A 20,499-nucleotide genomic window follows, 5' to 3' on the forward strand; every position below is an offset into this window, starting at 1 on the left:
AAAAGGAGTCATCAACCCCTGTTGGTTCTTCTATCTGTTTTTTACATAGCTGGTAATCCGGATTAGCTAATCCTGAAAACTGTGTTTCTGGATGAGGTTGATCCAATCCAATATTGCTTTGAAAAACTGGCTTAAAAGTAAGACAGATCACCTGATCCTGGATAGCAAAAAATGTGATTACCAAATCTGGATAATTTTGATCCGGATTACATTTTTTGAACAACTGGCCCCAGGAGATTATATGTGACTCGCGGGCATCAGGGAGCCTCTACCGAAATGCGGGAGACTCCCGCAGCTTCAGGGAGACTTGGTTTGTCTGGTACGTAAAGGAATATATACTAAGAAAATGAAGGTTAATCAATCAAGTGCAATTAAAAATACCTTTAAAAATGTTAAACTGGTGAAACTGGCCCTCATCAGGACCACCACCTTAAGTTAAACGCCCCAGAAACCACTAAAAGTTAACAGCACCCTAGATGAGAGCCACTTAAAACTTTAAACTGTAACTGTTAAACTGTAACTTTAAACTCACAGACGCCCTGTGCTGATAGACCTAGCACTTTGGAATGATTTCGGGAAAGAGCAAGTCCGATTGTGCTCTCTCATGACTCTGGCAGCTGATGGCAACCTACATGAATTCGGAGCCATATATAAATGTTTTTAAAAGTTTTGGAAATGTTTATAAAAATTTGAACAGGACTGGATTGTTGCATTACTTTAGAGGAACACATTTAAGCTATTAATGAAAAAACATGGTTCAGAGTTTAGTGGCTCTTTAAAGACTTTTAAAGTGAAGTATGCAGAGTATGCTCTTTCTGGAAGTTCCCCCACCGCCCCACAATCCCTCCCTCCCCGATCCCTCCCTCCCTCCCTCCGGCCGCCGTGTAACGGGTGACGTGTCCGAGGAAGCGGAGCGGCTGCGTCCTGCTCGGTCTCCAACAGATGATCCGCCTCTGACAGCCACAGCTCGCCTCTCGCCGCGTGTAAAAGCTGGGTAAATCCTGGGGGAAGCTTCGTCTCGTCGACTGAGACACGATGTTCGCGTTTCTGCGCGTCTCCGGCCTGTTTTTCGGCCTGTTTCTGGGCTCGGCGCTGCTGTTGCGGGGGGCGGCGGGCTTCTACCTTCCGGGTCTGGCGCCTGTCAGCTTCTGTGAGAAGCCTGCGGAGGGAGACGACAGCGGGCGGGAATGCCAGGTAAATAAACGGGATTTACAGCATTATACATAGACTTTTAATGGAAGAAATATGTACTTAAATGGTCATAGTCATTACCTTGTTTGTGTGGCTATTTAAACACTAAATAAACGTATAAAGCAGCGCCTGTTAGCCACCGGCTAGCGCTAGGCAGTCAGCTAGCTTAGAAAGCTAACTAGCTAGCTCAGGTTAGTAATAGTTAGCTAGGTAAGCTAACGCTACGTTGCGTAGTTTTAAACTGTCATTTTAAAGCTTTGACATATTTTAAAACATATATAAATTATCAAATATAACTTTCCCAGTGTTTACGATGTTTAAAACCCCATAAAAGCCCAAATATATGCTTGTCAGTGCCGACCGGTGTAACTTGAGCTGGTCTCACTTAACATTAGCATTAGCTATGTAAGCTAAAGCCAGTTAGCTAACCAACGGCTAAGATAGAGCGCTGTTTGTTTTCAGGCTGGTGGGCCTTCACAAGATAAGCTGATAACTAAAGTAGTTAGACACCAGGACGAGTTCTCAAGTTTTAGGACCACAAGCCATGCCTTTAGATACAGTCTTAATATCAACTCTCAAGGCCTGAAACACTTTGGAGGACACAAGGCTCAAAACTAAAGCTGAATGATTTAAGCTAGATTTGCTAACTGAGTAAGCTAACTAACTAATTTAATTTACGTGGAAATACCAATGTATTTCTATGTACAATGTATCAACAAAATAAACGCTATGTTTTAAAACATATTTGACATTTAAAATAAATATCTGCCCAAACTTTTCTTTTCTAAATGGTAAGTTATCCCAAAAGTATAAGATGAATCCACAAAGGTCCAAAAGTGTAGGAATTACAAAAACTTAAAAAAACCTGAAATCTCATATGTTGAAAAAAATAAATATAGGTTTAAACCTGAAGCACTTTTTTTTTATTGGTTGGCCTTTACAAGTTAAGATAAGCTGCAAATTATTTGGAGGGCACAAGGCCCAACAACCAAAGCTAAACGCTTTAGTTACAAAGGTGCAGAAGTATAGAATTGACAAAAAGTGTAATATTCTAAGTAGCCACAGTTAGCTTTGAGGACAGACCTGCACACACTTGGGATTTTCTTGGAATTGTTTCCTTGTCTTCTTACACAACTTTAGGTTGGGTTTAGGTCAGGAGATTGAGAAAGACAAAAACTTTTTTTTCTGTTTACTACACAATTTCATATATGTCGCTTAATTGTTTTCATATCTTTAATATTAATTTTGAGAATTGAAGGGAAATCTTGAATGAGAATGTGTGTCCAAACTTTTGACTGGTACTGTATATTGGACTAGAAGTCAATTATTAATCATTCACCCTGTTGAAGCTTGGAGTAAAAAGAGTAATACTGGGGAAATTGCTGTTTTGTATAAAGGAAGTTGTAGCATGACGTTTGATTTTAATTTGCCTTGGTTGCCCTTTCAGAATGGGAGGGTAATGGTGATGTTGAAATGATGCTGTGCACATAATGTAAACTCATAATGTAAACCCACTTTATAGGAAGTTCTGTGATATCAGGCAAAGACAGTTTTTTTTTAGTTGTAATATTATTGACATTTTCAGACATGTTATTCCTCAGATGATAAAAAAAATAAATACAGTATATTGTAAATACACTTAATTCAGTTGGTCTCCCTTCGCTAAGTAAAAACAGTGGGCAATATTGAGGTCGTCAAAAACGATTAGGGTCCTGACATGGTCATATGTTTTAATGTAATGTAGTTCATTAGTGTGACTGGCTAAGTTCATAGTTTCTTATAGAAGTGGAGCCTCTAAATTTATCAGGTCAGAAATATGAAGTGTGTATCTTTTTTTTTTCTATTTTTGGGTCTCCTTGGTGTAAATTTATCATCATAGAGCTCAGAATTGAGTGGTTTAAAAGTGTGAGAAACACCAAAGCTGGCCACCAGCTCAATCAACAGAATATAGTTAAATAAACACAGAGAATAGCGTATAGTGTAACATGAGCAAAAGTAGATTCTTTTAAATTGTACCTGTGTATCTGTGTGGATGTAAGGTATAAATCTGTCAGTACATGTAGTTATACATGTAATAAATGACTAATTGCTTGGTATGACTAATTACTGAATATGTAATGGCTTTTATGACCTATTGTGCTATTTGTGCTGCAGAGCATACCAAATACCAAGATAATTTTAAAATATGTCTAATTGAGTAAATGATTACCAAATACAACCAAGTATAACAATTAAACCTAATTAAATCTCTTTTCATCGGTTCATGTTTTGCATTCTGCGGCTTCGTAAAAGTACATATCTTATTTACATAAGTACATAGTGTGCTTTAACTTCAGTCTTCAGTTTTAAATGAATGTTTGCCTGTGTGCAGTACCAATCAAACGTTTCGACACATTTTCTCATTCACTGAAAAGTCATCTAGACAAAAAATATACATATAGACATATAGTGTTAAAAGTGTTAAACAAGCCAAAATGGAGCATTTAGGTGCTTTTGTCTGGGGTGCTGTTTTCTGAGACTGGTAACTCTGAAGAAGTTATACTGTGCAAGAGAAGAAAACTCTTGGCCTTCCTTTCCTGACGTGGTGCTGATGAGAGCCAGTTTCAATTCAATTCAATTCAATTTTATTTATATAGCGCTTTTTACAACAAAGGTTGTCACAAAGCCGCTTTACAGGAAAAACAGGTCCACGCCTCTTATGAGCAGCACCACAGAGATGCCAATTTTATGGTGACACAGTGGCAAGGAAAAACTCCCTTTAAGAGGAAGAAACCTTGGAAGGAACCAAGACTCAGTCCGAGGAACCCATCCTACTCGGGGATGAGTTTCATCATTGCAAGATTTTTGATGGCCTTAACAACTGCATTTTAGGATACTTTTTAGTAGTATTTTAGGATTTTTTTTTAGATTTTCTGTGTTTTTGGATTGACTGACCTTTATTTCCTAAAATATGTTTTTTTTTTCTTTACTTAGTTGAGTAGTTCTTATCATAATATGGATACAAACTCCACCTCTTCACAACTTTAAAACTGATGATCTTAAAACACATTAAATAATTCATTTCCAGCTTTTAACTGAAAGTCATACCAAGTGACTGTCACTGACTGAGAAAATGCCAAAACATTTAAAATTTTCATCTTAGCAAGAGGTGCTATTAAAAATAAACAGATTTTGCTAAGCAATTCCCTGTTTTTCGTTATAGTTTGGATGATTGATTTCATTATTAATCCACAATGCAGAGCTTTTATAGTGATGTTTTTAACTTACTGGTAACTTTTGGCTGTATGTTTACTGTATGTTTTCCCTGTTTAAATATGTCACTAGCTTATCAGTGCTTATTGTTATGCCGTCATTAAACCTCGGTCACAGCCTTGTTCTCATTGTCATTGAGAGTTTATTATCTGTCTACGTTATAATTCCTCTAACACGTCGTCTTCCTGTTACTCTTTCATTCACAGGACAAAATCGAGCTGTTTGTGAACAGGCTGGATTCAGTGGAGTCTGTTCTGCCTTATGAATACACAGCGTGAGTACAAGTGACAAAACTTTTTAATTTAATTGTATTTTTTTAACAGAGAAAAGCAAAATGGGCAAAATACTCTCAAAAATGAGAAAAAAATAATTAAAATCATAACTGAATTAGGACTTATTATTATTATTATTATTATTATTTCTCAGTTTATTCTTATATTTATCTTATTTTATTCTTTTATATTTCATTATTTTATTGTACAAAAAACAGCACTGTGTAAAGGGATGCACAAGCACATTTCCTTTACATTTAATTTCAACATTTAATTGAGTTTTTACTCACTGCTACATAAAATAGTTCTTCACAGGTTTGACAGAACAAATGTCCCTCTACTAAGTTAACTTCTCATTCCTGAATTGAACATAGAAGCTTTACCTGACCGTTTCTTTTGTATATGTGAATACGCTTTATATGTTGATCACCTCTATGGATGTAACCAAAAATGCTCAAAATGGTGTAAAAAAATACAAAAATCACTTCTTTATAGGTGGCACTGTATCATTTATATACATGTTTAAACTAAGTGCAAAAGTGTTCGGTGTCCATATTATGGGGAAGTTAACTGAACAGGCATTAAGCCTAGTCTTGAACATTTTGAACAGACATTTCCCATTAGAAAAAAACAAAAATATATATATATAGTCTACGATTAGGCTTAATCCCTGCACAAGAAAGTATGAGAGTATAAAAGTATGGGAGTATGAATTTAGCAAACAACTTCTGGGTTACAATTAAAAAGCGACTTAAACTCCTCCTGAGCATTTACAAGCACTTACAAGCACGTAAAAGGTTGGTTGTAATTTGCTTCACTTCATTCGCTTACACCCTCCTGTGATGGAATCAAAATAGGCAGTTATATATCTCTCCTTTATCAGAAGCAGTCATTGTGTAACGCCACAGGTTTGCGCATTTAAAAGGAGCTGTGCAGCAGGTTCTTCCAGAGCTTCCCGACAGACCTGAGCTTAGAAGAATAGGTGTCTTCTGCTGCCTCACATGCTTTTAAAGCAAAGGAGTTGTAAGGAAAGGACTAAGTGGAGAGGGTGTGTGCAGGTTGTCTTTTGTACTTTTACACTTAAGAAGACATTGGGTAATATGTCGTCTTTACCGGTATAGCTAAACTGGTATTTTGACAAAAAGTTGGACACCTTAAATGTATAGCTAAAATGCAGACCATGATTTATCATACAATTTCTTATAAGGCCAAAAGCATTTGAATGTAGTTCTAGATTTTCAAGGCAATTTACTAATGATTTAACTTAATTTGTATAATGTCCAGTATATTTATTTGACTTCCTCAGGCTGAGGGATTTTTAAGTGGTCTAATTTTTTCCCAAACGTTTTAAAACATCTTTTTTTCTGATCCAGGTTCGATTTCTGTACGGTCGAGACTGAGAAGCGGCCGTCAGAAAACTTGGGCCAGGTGCTTTTTGGAGAGCGAATTGAGCCTTCTCCATATAAGGTACCTCATAACCCAGAGCACATTGACATCTACAGTGTTTGTTTCCTCTAGGACTGTTTCAGCAGCAGTGGCAGCACTGACACCGTACATTAGAAAAATAAATCAGGCTTGGTATCAGTTTACTAAGTTAACCATTCCTCACAAATGGTCTAAAAGATACAAGCTCTACATGGCTAGGATAGTAATGTTAGCTGAGCTAAAAGGTTACCAAGTTTTCATGTTTAACAAAAAAAAAGAAATTATACCTGATTTCTTGGTTGATTAGGTTTGTAATTCATTTCATTTGAAATGACTGCACTGTAAATATTCCATATAGTAAAACAACAAAAAAATAAAAGTATATCTTAAATACTATATAAATAGCGTTAAAAACATCTCTTTGGTCTTTAGAAGTTGTTAAATAATGTGTTAATTGTATTTTAATCAAGTTTTTTTAGCCTGTTGCAGATTTTCTTTTTTACACTCGACATTTTCTCATCCTTTTTTTACAGTTTACAGTTTTTTTCAGCCTCTTCCTTTCCCCCCTTCCTTTCAGTTTTAAGTCTAAAAAAAAACTGAAAAGGAAAATTGAATAACTTTTAACTTATTAAACTTATTATTTTTTTTACCTCTAGCTTCTTTAAAAATACATTGTAACTAATTGTACTGTAAATGTCTGAAAATAGAATCCTAAATAATGCACAAATTTATCTTTGTATTTGGATAGGGCTGAAAGACTTTTAGCCTCTCTGCAATTGTGCAATTGTTAAATAATGAGTTTATTGTATTTTAATCCTGTTTTCTTTGCCTGTTATAGTTTTCTTTTAAGAATAAGGAGGAGTGTAAGCATGTGTGTACCAGGGCGTACAACACTGAGAAGGCGGAAGATAAAGCAAACCTGGACTTCCTCAAGAAGGGCATGCTCCTGAACTACCAGCACCACTGGTAAGTTCTTTTTTAAGGTTGAATGTGTATTTTACCCTGCAGTCATGTGAAGTGGTTATGTAAGCTCTCTGCTTCACCACTAGATGGCTGCCAAAACCTTCTCACTTCCTATAGAGGATTTATATTTTTCTGCCTGTCTGTTGTCTCCAGGATCGTGGACAACATGCCTGTGACCTGGTGTTATGATGTGGAGGATAATCAGAAGTTCTGTAACCCCGGATTCCCCATCGGCTGCTACGTCACAGAAGCTGGTCGGCCCAAAGACGCGTGCGTCGTCAATGTGAGATCCATTAAACCTTTTCTCGTTTATCCAAATGATTTGCTGGCATTTTGTTTTTAGATGGCCTTTAACTGCAACTATTTTAACTAGGATTGTACCAGATATTTGGCAATCAAAAATAGTTTGAATAGAAAGAGCGAAAAGACTGAATAATTTATACTAAACAATGACTTATTTATTGTAAGTCAATTTGTAGTATTAGCCAGTGGCACTGTGTATCAGAGCACTGCAGAGCAGGGAGTGTGGGAGAGACCCAGCAGAAAATGATAAAGGAGCTTTATGTTTATATTTCCACTCTAACAAAAAAATAAATAAATAAAGTGTATATTAGTACATATACAGCTCTGGAAAAAATAAGAGACCACTTCAATTTCTGAATCAGTTTCTCTGATTTTGCTCTTTATAGGTTTGAGTAAAATGAACATTGTTGTTTTATTCTATAAACTACAGACAACATTTCTCCCAAATTTCAAATAAAAATAGTGCCATTTATTTGCAGAAAATTAGAAATTGGAGCTTTCAGACCTCAAATAATGCAAAGAAAACAAGATTATATTCATAAAGTTTTAAGAGATCAGAAATCAATATTTGTTGGAATAACCCTGGTTTTTAATCACAGTTTTCATGCATCTTGGCATCATGTTCTCCTCCACCAGTCTTACACACTGCTTTTGGATAACTTTATGCCACTCCTGGTGCACAAATTTAAGCAGTTCAGCTTGGTTTGACGGCTTGTGATCATCCATCTTCCTCTTGATTATATTCCAGATGTTTTTAATTGGGTATAATCAAAGAAACTTTTTAATTGTTTCTCATTGTTGCCACAGTTTATTAAGTATATTTGTCTTCCATACAGTCTGATTTCAACGACAAGGACACCTTCTACATCTTTAACCATGTGGACATCACCATCTACTACCACGTGGTTGAGCATGAGGCTGCAGGAGCTCGGCTGGTCGCAGCAAAGATGGAGCCCAAGAGGTGCGTGAACTGTTAATGCCACATTTAGCAAAAGTTCTACTGTGTAAATTTAAATAAATAAAAAGGCTCAAGTGTTGTTTAGCCAGTATATATATATATATATATATATATTTATTTACGTTCATAAGTTGTGTTTATGTCCGTGTTAGTTTATGTTAGTTGTGTCCCAATAAGTGTTTATTCCCATTCTACTATTCTAGTATTATGGTATCATGTTTGAGCGTTATACAGCACATTTCTTATCCGATTCATATTCTACTCTTGTAAGCGTAATGATTGTAATGAGAGAAAAATAAAAATTAAATATTATATTCTGTTCTCTTTAATAGCTATAAGCAGGCTAAGCCAGAGGCTCCAGACTGCCAAGGGCCTCCCATGAGCCTCAGCAACAAATATAAAGGAGAAATTAAAATCCCTTACACCTACTCTGTACAGTTTGTGGTGAGTTATTCTCTTTCTTTTATTGTATATATTATTTCCATCTCTCATCCTGTTTTTTATTTTTTTTGTGTATTTATAGTCTGGTATTAGTTTTGTTGGACCTGTATTCATTTTAAAATCAAATACTGTGATTATTACATCTTACCACTGTAGTCATTCAGTCAAGACATATTGGCATTTGGAAGGTGGCATTTAGCTTAAAGGCTAATAGATCTTTTATCCTTTTATTCATAAATAATATTCTTAAAAAACATTCCTTAAGCATGTTTGGAATCTATCATTTCAATTTGAAGTAATGCTAAAAGGCTTATATAGCTAACAAGCAAAATATATCTTTTGACTGCTAGATAGATTAGCTTTGCACTTCAGAATATAGATTATACTTTTTGAGACTAAACTAATTTCCCTTTAATTTTTTTTTGTTCTTTACACATTTACTAATACTGTTGTGTTAATATTTGTATTAATGGTTTTAATGTGATTTTTGCAGGAGGAACAGAAAATTCGATGGGCCTCCCGTTGGGATTATATCCTGGAGTCCATGCCTCACACCAACATCCAGTGGTTTAGGTAAAACCACTGATGATGCATTCATAAAATACATTACCAGTCAAAAGTTTAGACACACCTTTTCATTCAATGGTTTTTCATACATTGTAAATGAAAACTGAAGTCAAACAGACTATAAAGGAGCACATATGGAATCATGTAGGAACTTAAGTGTTAAACAAACCAAAACTCTCTAAAGCATTGTGATGGTTTCTGAGGCTGGTAACTCTGATTAACTTATGCTGGGCAACAGAGGAAACTTTCCTGGGGGGTCCTGATGAGAGCCAATTTCATCATCCTAATGTTTTTGTTGGTCTTTGCGACTGCAGTTTTAAATTGACTGACCTTCATTTCTTAAAGTTCTTTTTTTTCTTTACTTCGTTGAGTAGTTCTTGCTATAGTATGGATTAGAACATTACTCAAATAGAGCTATTCAACCTCTTCACAGCTTTACAACTGATGCTCTTAAACACAGAGACAAGAAATTCAAGTAATTAACTATTGATAAGTTCAGCACAGCTGAAAAAAGCTGTCACCAAACAAGAGGTGCTACTTTAAAGAATCTTAAATATAAAACATTCTGGTTTGTTTAACATTTAAAAAAAATAATAATTCCATATTTTTGTTCGTTAGTATTAATCTTGTATTAATCTACAGTGCAGAGATTTAAAAAAAAATGCTGAATGTAGGGTGTGTTCAAACTTGGTACTGTTGCTGCCTTCAAGCTCTCTTAAAGCTCTTTTTTTTGAGCTTTTGAAGTTGTAATTATGACTTGACACGTGTTTGAGTGTTTTTTGGTTGGGTGGAAATAGACGGCATTAAAAAAAAATCTATTTATTTTTACTTTTAGTTTATTATCTTAAAAAACAAGAGGTTTATTTTGCCCTACTCCAAGAGAATAAAGCGAATAAGAAACACATTATTTGAGTGATGTTTTGATCCAATTAGAACCATGAATAATACGAGACTTTAACATTTTAATATACTGGCAGCTGCCATAACCTCATGTTACTGACACGACCCTGGGCTTATCTAACAATAGGACTTTCTGAGTATGTGGTGGTGTTCATGTGCTCACATCTTGTAAATCCGATATTTCTGACACGACAGCATGTATATGTTCTTTGGTTTTGTTCCTGTTTTTCTCTGTTTAATTCATGATGTGTTTTATTGCAGTATTATGAACTCCTTGGTGATTGTGCTCTTCCTGTCTGGTATGGTTGCCATGATCATGCTGAGGACGCTGCACAAAGACATTGCACGCTACAACCAGATGGATTCAGTGGTGAGTTTAGCTCTTTGCAGCACTTTGAAATGCATACCAACATGACAAAACAAAAAAGGCCCACCCATTTCCTATCTTTTAACAGCTAGTTTTCACTTTGCTTATACTGTCATTTTTTTATTTTCTACAGAAATCCGTTTTTTAAACCTTATTCCAACATATTGCTAAAACTAAACTTAATGAAGGCAGTCTGAGACTGAAGCTTGGTCTGTAAAAAGGGGGCTGGTCTACCAAATGATTAGTAGTAACACACATCCATAACACACTCAAGGCCATATCGTACACCCTGTAAACTAATACACTGTATATTACTGTATTGTACTTTCTTCATAATGACTCTATTGTCTCCTGTGTGTGCGTGTGTTTTTCAGGAGGACGCTCAGGAGGAGTTTGGCTGGAAGCTGGTTCACGGTGACGTGTTCCGGCCACCTCGTAAAGGCATGCTGCTGTCAGTGTTCCTCGGCTCTGGCACACAGATCTTCATCATGACCTTTGTCACCCTCTGTGAGTGTGTTAACATTCTGTGTGTACACTCATAACCTAAATCTACTGTATACTGTTTATACAGGACGTAATTTCCTGTAGTGGGTTCCTATAAACGACTGGCTCTGTTTGCTGTATTTAAGTCATGTGACCCGGATTTGCGAGTTGCTGCTGTGTGGCTGTGTTTGCTCTGTGACGTGAAGCAGTTAATTAGTAGAGTTTGCGAATAAGATAACATTCAGTAGCAGTACAATAACCTGTTGCTCTCTCACTCTGTACTTTCTGCAGTTTTTGCTTGTCTGGGTTTTCTCTCCCCGGCGAATCGTGGAGCTCTGATGACGTGTGCCGTGGTGCTGTGGGTTCTTCTCGGTACTCCAGCTGGTTACGTCGCAGCCCGCTTCTATAAGTGTGAGTAAACCACTGGGATTGCGACCTCTGACCCCCGACCATCACTTCTGTTAGGGCTGTCTGCAGCTCATTAGGCCTGATCAGTGTCAGAAAGAGGCCCCACTTTGTCACACACACACACACACACACACACACACACACGTGCAGGTTTCTGTGTGAACAGGTTCTCTGTGATAGAACCAAAGGTGTGAAAATATTCACATTATTTATTCAGGTAGAAGTTCTGTATCATCAACTCAAGCTTCTGTGTGTTCAAGTAAAAGTACTGATTTCAAAACTACTTAAAGTATATAGTTAAGATTGAAAGCTTAGGCCATGCCACAGTGTCCCATAGTGCACTCAGGCTTCCTCAGTCTTGCGTTATTAGCTGTGGTTAGCGGCCAATGCTAATGCTGCTGCATCCAGCCTTAGTGCTGAAGAAAAATTCACTGAAAACTCACCCTTAGACAAAACAGTGGAAATCTAACCATACTGTAAATAAACGGAAGTGCTTTACTCACCCAAATAAACAGTTTTCAGGAGATAAATCTGTATGTATTCACATCCAGCTCTTGTTTTTTTATATTTTATTTTTTGTGTTTAATGTTTCTATTGATATATCGGTAAAGAATGTAGTAAACTTAATCAATCATTTATCTGAATATATTTTCGTTTTTGTGATTTCTCTTTGCACAGCATTTGGTGGGGAGAAGTGGAAGACCAATGTCCTGCTCACTGCATTCCTCTGTCCTGGGTGAGTACAGCCAGTGTGTGACTGTCAGCTGCTTTCTATTTCCCCAAGAGCAGCAGACAGAGAGATTGATATTGTTTGTGTCCTTATATATAGCCATATAAGAGACCACTTCAGTTTCTGAATCAGTTTCTCTGATTTAGCTATTTATAGGTTTATGTTTGAGAAAAATGAACATTGCTGTTTTATTCTATAAACTACAGACAAAATTTCTCCCAAATTCCAAATAAAAATATTGTCATTTAGAGCACTTATTTGCAGAAAATGAGAAATGACTGAAATAACAAAAAAGATGCAGAGCTTTCAGACCTCAAATAATAACGCAAAGAAAACAAGTTCATACTCATAAAGTTTTAAGTTCAGAAATTAATATTTGGTGGAATAACCCTGGTTTTTAATCACAGTTTTCATGCATGTTGGCATCATGTTCTCCTCCACCAGTCTTACACACTGCTTTTGGATAACTATCAATTTGGTAAAGTCAAAGAAACTCATATAATAACAGTACATAAGAGATTCCAAGATCTTTAGCTTTTCGTTTTCTGATCTGTTGCAGATGTCAAATAAATGTGTAATATAATGTATTTTTCCTCTTTTAGAGTTGTATTCGCTGATTTCTTTTTGATGAATCTGATCCTGTGGGGCGAGGGCTCGTCGGCCGCCATGCCCTTTGGCACGCTGGTGGCCATCTTGGCTCTGTGGTTCTGCATCTCCGTCCCTCTCACTTTCATCGGGGCTTATTTTGGCTTTAAGAAAGTTGTGAGTATGCTTTTAAGACTAAATTTGACCAAAAACATAATAAATCTTTACCTGAACCCCAGTCAAAATAATCACACCACACAGTTCCATCATTTTGTAAATTAAACTTAGTCTGCGTCCTTGATTATTTTCTTTTAATATATATTTTTTATATTATTATCATGTTTTCAGTTGTTCAGTGCAATTTTAACACAGTAAATCTGTTACAGTTGTGTCCAACAGGGGTAGCTGTGCACTCACTGCTTATCCAACAATCCTTATAAGTACAGCTATTGGCTCATGAACTACTTTAGGCTTTTATTTATTTGTCTCACTATCAAACAAAAAACATCACAACAGGTTTAATCTGGTTTGCAAATTACATGTAAGTCAGTAAAGTATCAAAGTTTGAACACACCTCTTCTCATTCCATGTGTTTTTTTTTTATTATTATAATTATTTTTTTTACATTGTAAATTTTATATTGTAGACTATATTAAAGCTCACATGAAGGAACACATGCAGCATTATTCTGTAAACAAAAAGTGTTAAACCAGAATATGTTTTATATAGTAGCACATTTATCTTTGAGGACAGATCTGCACACTCTTGGTATTTTAATCTCACCTGGAACAGTTTTCTCAGCGTCTTGAAGGAAGGAGTTTCTGGAGGTGCTGAACAATAGTTGCTGCCTTTCCTTTACGCTGTGAAGCTCCAGCTCATCTCAAACCACCATCTCAGTTAATCAGGTTTACATCAGGAGATTGTGGAGACAAATCACTTTTTTTAATTCCATATGTGTCCCCTAATTGTCTTTAGTTCTTTATTATTAATCTACTAATTTAATGTAGAAAATAAATTAAGTAAAGAAATGAGGAAAAACATTGAATGGCAAGGTGTATCCAAACATTTGATTGGTGATGTATTTAAACTGTATGGACAAATGTATTTTGGGATGTCTGTTTATTCATTGTTCTTGTATAAATTATTCAAGTGTATTAAAAGAGAGTTTATTATGTATTCCTTTATTATAACTTATAAATGTGTATGAAATCTGAGAAGAGCTGGACAGCACAGATATATAACCTTTGCTGTTTGTGCATTATTCAGGGCATTGAGCACCCAGTGCGCACCAATCAGATTCCTCGACAGATTCCTGAACAGTCCTTCTACACTAAACCCCTCCCTGGAATAGTGATGGGTGGGATCCTGCCTTTTGGATGCATCTTCATCCAGCTGTTCTTCATCCTCAACAGCATCTGGTGGGTGTTGTCTTTAGTGTGGAGGAGTAAAATTCTTGCTGAGTTTGGTTCCTGAAAAGACATAGGTTAAACATACTGTGCACAGTGGTACTCATAGCATGTGATGACTGCTGTTGAATAATTTAATGTTTTTCTGATCAGGTCCCATCAAATGTACTACATGTTTGGATTCCTGTTCCTGGTCTTTATCATCCTGGTCATCACCTGCTCAGAAGCCACAATCCTGCTCTGCTACTTCCACCTGTGTGCTGAGGTTAGAATACACATACGTGAACATATACAACTACACGCTGGAAGTATAAGGGAATTACAGTACATGAAGCACTATGTAGCTATTTATCAACATTTTTGTTTTTTTTTGGCCAAAACACATTTGCACGTATGATTTTATATTTTGTAGAATTCCAAAAAAAAGTGCACAGGATCCTACAGTTCCTTATCTAACCTCTAGATGGCAATACTGACCCAAAAGGGCACTGATTGGCCCACTTCTAGCATATCGAACACCTGATATTTAACAGCTAATCACGCTTGCCATTAGTTCTGCTCTGAATTGTGATTAAAAATACCCAGTTTTAGTCGAGACCTCTCTCCTTTGACACATTAATGCCTGGTTTACACTGTACAACTTTTTCAGTTGTCAGGTAATGGTACCTTTCACTCTACTCAACTGGCTGTAGGGACAAAACAATCACCAAACAACTGGACTTAAATCACGTAGTGTGAACTAGACATGCGGCTGTTTGACTGACATACAAAATAACAGCTGTTGCTGTGGCAATGCTAATGCTGCTCCACCCTTGGTGCTGGAGAAACTTCACTGAAACTCCTTTATAACGCTGTACTTCATTGGATTGGCTTTACTTATCCTTATAACCTGACGGGTAGAATTCATACATAAGGTGCACCGGATTATAAGGCACACTGTCGATTTTTGGGAAAATTAAAGAATTTTAAGTATCTTAACTTGAACCCTGACATTTTGTTTGGTAATATGGTTATTAATTATTTGAAATGCCTATTTGCTCTTTTTTTACGTTTTTGTTTTACATCTGTATAACATGTATGTCTATATTTTGCTGTGTTTATCAGGATTATCACTGGCAGTGGCGTTCGTTCCTCACCAGCGGCTTCACGGCAGCTTATTTCCTGGTTTATGCAATACACTACTTCTTCTCCAAGCTACAGATCACTGGCCTGGCCAGCACAATCCTCTACTTCGGCTACACCATGATCATGGCCCTCATCTTCTTCCTCTTCACAGGTACGTACAGTTAGTTCCCTTTACATATGTGTAGATTGGAGCATTTAGTAAGTGATTTATAGTGCTTTATATACAGTAGATTAAAATGCATTAAAACAAAAGATAAAAAAATTGCATTAAAATAAGGTATGTGCTGAAAATGGTTTACCAAACAGGATTGAACCCATTTTGGTGTTCACGTCACTTTCATTAGCTTGGTTATGATCTCACTCTTTGATCTTTGATGAGTTTCTTTGATTTTACCAAATTAAAAACTTCTAGAATATAATCAAGAGAAAGATGGATGATCACAAGCCATCAAACCAAACTGAACTGCTTGAATTTTTGCTCCAGGAGTGTACAGCATAAAGTTATCCAAAAGCAGTGTGTAAGACTGGTGGAGGAGAACATGATGCCAAGATGCGTGAAAACTGTGATTAAAAACCAGGGTTATTCCACCAAATATTGATTTCTGAACACTTAAAACTTTATGAATATGAACTTGTTTTCTTTGGATTGTTTGAGCTCTGAAGACTCTTTTTTGTTATTTCAACCATTTCTATTTTTTTGCAAATACATGCTTTACTGAAAACAATATTTTTATTTGGAATTTGAGAGGAATGTTGTTCGTAATTTATAAAATAAAACAATGTTCATTTTACTCAAACTTAAACCTATAAATAGCAAAATCAGAGAAGCTGATTCAGAAACCGAAGTGTTTTACTGCAATTTGGCATGAATATCAATTGAAAAGTCTTGAAAAAAAGTTTTGTTTTTGCACCATTAACATGCTCAAAGTAGCTACACACTTTTTTGGTAGAATTCAGAGGGCTCTAATATTTAAATGAAGCACTCAGAACTTTGAAAATGCACAGATAGTTTATTAAAAACACTGTTTATACACACTGTACCTTCACGTAGTTCTCCGGTTCTCACTAAGTCTCACTAAATCAACTGACTAGCGTAAATGATTAAGCAGGATAGGGAAATAGATATTCATCAAATGTTTGTACTCATTATCATGTTTTACTACAATCCAAATCCATTTCACACCAGAATAAATGTTAAAAAATAATCTATATTTTCTAAATAATCTAATTTATCTAGAGACAAAAAAAAGTGAATATTGTTACATATGTCTCTTAAGCGCCATCTAGTGGACAGAATTGTAATTACTGATCTAGTACATATAGATTATCTATATAAATCAGTGTATTTTAATTTTGCCCATTTTTTAATACATAATTTTAATCTGCTAGTTGTTCCAGATTAATGCATTATACCACAACTTCATGATAAATGTACCAATAGAAATTTTCCAAACTGATTTGGAATATAATCTTTACCAATTCTTTAAAAGAATTGGTAAAATACAGGAATCTAAAGTTTGTAAAATTAATTTTAATGTGTGCTTTTTGCTTTTTCTTATTACTAATACACAATCAGTCCTAATTTTGTCCTACTTAAATTAAAAAGCTTCCCATTTAGAGCTTTAGCTTCCCACTCTTTCGTTTCTTTGGTTTTACTATGAGTGAATGAGCTACTGAGCTCTGAGTTTCCCCTTCTAAAGTAAAACTGAGCCGGATCCTCTTTTAGAGGATTTAGATTTTAGAATTAATATATTAGGCTTAGCAGGGATGATTGTTGTAGCACACTGGTACCATTAAACACAATAATTTATCCTTTCTCCACTCCTTTTTGTTGGGAAACAAAACAATAACACGGACTGCTGCTTTAAGGTTTAAACTCATATTTATTTTTCTATACATTTCTTTCCTCTTCACAGGTACGATCGGATTCTTCGCCTGTTTCTGGTTCGTCACGAAAATCTACAGCGTGGTGAAGGTGGACTGACCAATCTCAACCAATCACAGCCTAGACTGGACTCTCCTCCACCCAAAGGGCTTCCCTTGGGGGAGGGAAAAGAGCGCTGTTGTAAAAGACGTCCTGATGCCCTGGCAAACTAACGACTCGAAACTAGGTTCTTCAAATCTTCAGCTTCCGTTGGTGTGTGCGCGTGTGTAAAAAGAAAAACAAAAATGTGTGTTTTTGATTTTTTTTTTTTTGTGTGTGTTTTTTTTATTTTATTTTTTATTTTGCACACATGCTTATAAGAACAGCACTCATATATTATAATTATAATAATAATAATATTAATGGCAACATGTTGCAACAAAGCGCACACACAGCCACCATTGCGTCACCATTATCTCGAGCATTCGCGAGATTTAAATTTCAAATTGAAATTTGTAAATATGATTTTTTGCTAATGTTGAAGCACATCAACTACAGATATAGGTAGCTGACGTACATTGTTGAACTGTTGCGGTGTTAGAAGTATGATCTTGTAAATATCTTCTTCTTTATCTCTCTTTTTTTCGTAATTTTTTGCTGAAAAATGTCCAAAAAAGCAGCATAGAACAGAAAAAAGGCTGTGAGTTGTTTGTTTATTTGAAGCGGGGGGTTGTTTCGTTTTCTCTTCATGCTATCGGTAATTTTTCGGTAATTTGTGTGTGCGCGTTATTATTAACCGGGGAGGGCTACCTTTCTTTTATTTAACACTCGCTACTTTCGTTTTAATTTTAGTTTGTCCTGTCTTGCTATTCGTTTACGCCTCTTCAACACTGTTCTTGTGCCTCGCCATTAAATGAGGTCAAATTTTAGGGTGGAAATTTTTACCACCTTAATAATACTGCTGACATGGCGAACATTGAATAAATGGTAGTTGCTATCCAGCTGCTGCTAGCTCTGGAAAACTGGGCACGTATGTATAAAGATCTAATCTAATCTGATCTAGGGTCAGTTTTTGCCTTTCATATCCTATTGTATACAGTAAAATAGACATTCTGGATCTGAGAAACTGACCCTAAACACTTTCTCCATATGGACCCAGCAGTCGCTTATGTTCCCTTCATCTTAACATGAAGTCCATCCGTGTGTGGAATTCAATCCGTACTTGGATTGATTGATCGTTTTGCTTGTTTTTTTGTTTCTGTTTCTTTTTTCGGGCCTTGTATATATGCACACTATGTAAGCATACACAAGTATAAGTTATAATGGTTTGATTTACAATGACATGGATTTTTCTTTTACCGATTTAAGAATAATGAGATTGCGAGGTGGGGGGAGGGGCGGGAGGGTGGAGATGAATGTTAGAAATAAAAGTATTTCCCTGTCCAAAATAAAATCTCACTTTTTAATTTTTTTCGCATTCTCTTAATTTATTTACAGGCAAAAATGTATGTTTTCCCCTTACTGATATAGTACATCGAAATTTGCTATATAAAACGATGTATTTTAATTTGTATCATTTTTTTATAATATAGAATTTGAATCTAAGTTGTTTCAGATTGGTAATAGAAAATTGATTTCCATTAAAAAATCTGTAGGTTTTTGTTTTTCTGTTTTTTAGTTGCCATCGTGGGAAGAATATATATATACACTAATATATATATATATATATATATATATGTGTGTGTGTGTGTGTGTATGTATATATATATATATATATATATATGTATGTATGTATATACACTGCTCAAAAAAATAAAGGGAACACTCAAATAACACATCCTAGATCTGAATGAATGAAATATTCTCATTGAATACTTTGTTCTGTACAAAGTTGAATGTGCTGACAACAAAATCACACAAAAATCATCAATGGAAATCAAATTTATTAACCAATGGAGGCCTGTATTTGGAGCCACACACAAAATTAAAGTGAAAAAACACACTACAGGCTGATCCAACTTTAATGTAATGTCCTTAAAACAAGTCAAAATGAGGCTCAGTATTGTGTGTGGCCTCCACGTGCCTGTATGACCTCCCTACAACGCCTGGGCATGCTCCTGATGAGGTGGCGGATGGTCTCCTGAGGGATCTCCTCCCAGACCTGGACTAAAGCATCCACCAACTCCTGGACAGTCTGTGGTGCAACGTGACGTTGGTGGATGGAGCGAGACATGATGTCCCAGATGTGCTCAATCGGATTCAGGTCTGGGGAACGGGCGGGCCAGTCCATAGCTTCAATGCCTTCATCTTGCAGGAACTGCTGACACACTCCAGCCACATGAGGTCTAGCATTGTCCTGCATTAGGAGGAACCCAGGGCCAACCGCACCAGCATATGGTCTCACAAGGGGTCTGAGGATCTCATCTCGGTACCTAATGGCAGTCAGGCTACCTCTGGTGAGCACATGGAGGGCTGTGCGGCCCTCCAAAGAAATGCCACCCCACACCATTACTGACCCACTGCCAAACCGGTCATGCTGAAGGATGTTGCAGGCAGCAGACCGCTCTCCACGGCGTCTCCAGACTCTGTCACGTCTGTCATGTGCTCAGTGTGAACCTGCTTTCATCTGTGAAGAGCACAAGGCGCCAGTGGCGAATTTGCCAATCCTGGTGTTCTCTGGCAAATGCCAAGCGTCCTGCACGGTGTTGGGCTGTGAGCACAACCCCCATCTGTGGACGTCGGGCCCTCATACCATCCTCATGGAGTCGGTTTCTAACCGTTTGTGCAGACACATGCACATTTGTGGCCTGCTGGAGGTCATTTTGCAGGGCTCTGGCAGTGCTCCTCCTGTTCCTTCTTGCACAAAGGCGGAGGTAGCGGTCCTGCTGCTGGGTTGTTGCCCTCCTACGGCCTCCTCCACGTCTCCTGGTGTACTGGCCTGTCCCCTGGTAGTGCCTCCAGCCTCTGGACACTACGCTGACAGACACAGCAAACCTTCTTGCCACAGCTCGCATTGATGTGCCATCCTGGATGAGCTGCACTACCTGAGCCACTTGTGTGGGTTGTAGAGTCCGTCTCATGCTACCACGAGTGTGAAAGCACCACCAACATTCAAAACTGACCAAAACATCAGCCAGACAGCATAGGTTCTGAGAAGTGGTCTGTGGTCCCCACCTGCAGAACCACTCCTTTATTGAGTGTGTCTTGCTAATTGCCAATAATTTCCACCTGTTGTCTATTCCATTTGCACAACAGCAGG

The 20,499-nt window shown here is 36.8% G+C and overlaps 1 protein-coding gene across 1 annotated transcript; it reads left to right on the forward strand.

The window, feature by feature from the left end:
- Positions 1 to 874: 874 nt before the first annotated feature.
- Positions 875 to 18,430, forward strand: tm9sf2 (transmembrane 9 superfamily member 2). Its single transcript, XM_007246655.4, has 17 exons — positions 875 to 1,194; positions 4,650 to 4,717; positions 6,089 to 6,182; positions 6,979 to 7,106; positions 7,257 to 7,386; positions 8,243 to 8,367; positions 8,697 to 8,808; positions 9,299 to 9,378; positions 10,534 to 10,642; positions 11,014 to 11,146; positions 11,414 to 11,533; positions 12,209 to 12,266; positions 12,863 to 13,022; positions 14,112 to 14,263; positions 14,405 to 14,516; positions 15,356 to 15,527; positions 17,293 to 18,430. Exons 1-17 carry the CDS (start codon positions 1,036 to 1,038, stop codon positions 17,358 to 17,360), a joined length of 1,980 nt encoding a protein of 659 aa, XP_007246717.2. The 5' UTR covers positions 875 to 1,035; the 3' UTR covers positions 17,361 to 18,430.
- The last annotated feature ends 2,069 nt before the right edge of the window (positions 18,431 to 20,499 follow it).

This window comes from Astyanax mexicanus, chromosome 21 (genome assembly GCF_023375975.1).
Source record: "Astyanax mexicanus isolate ESR-SI-001 chromosome 21, AstMex3_surface, whole genome shotgun sequence".
NCBI classification, from domain to species: Eukaryota; Metazoa; Chordata; class Actinopteri; order Characiformes; family Acestrorhamphidae; genus Astyanax; species Astyanax mexicanus.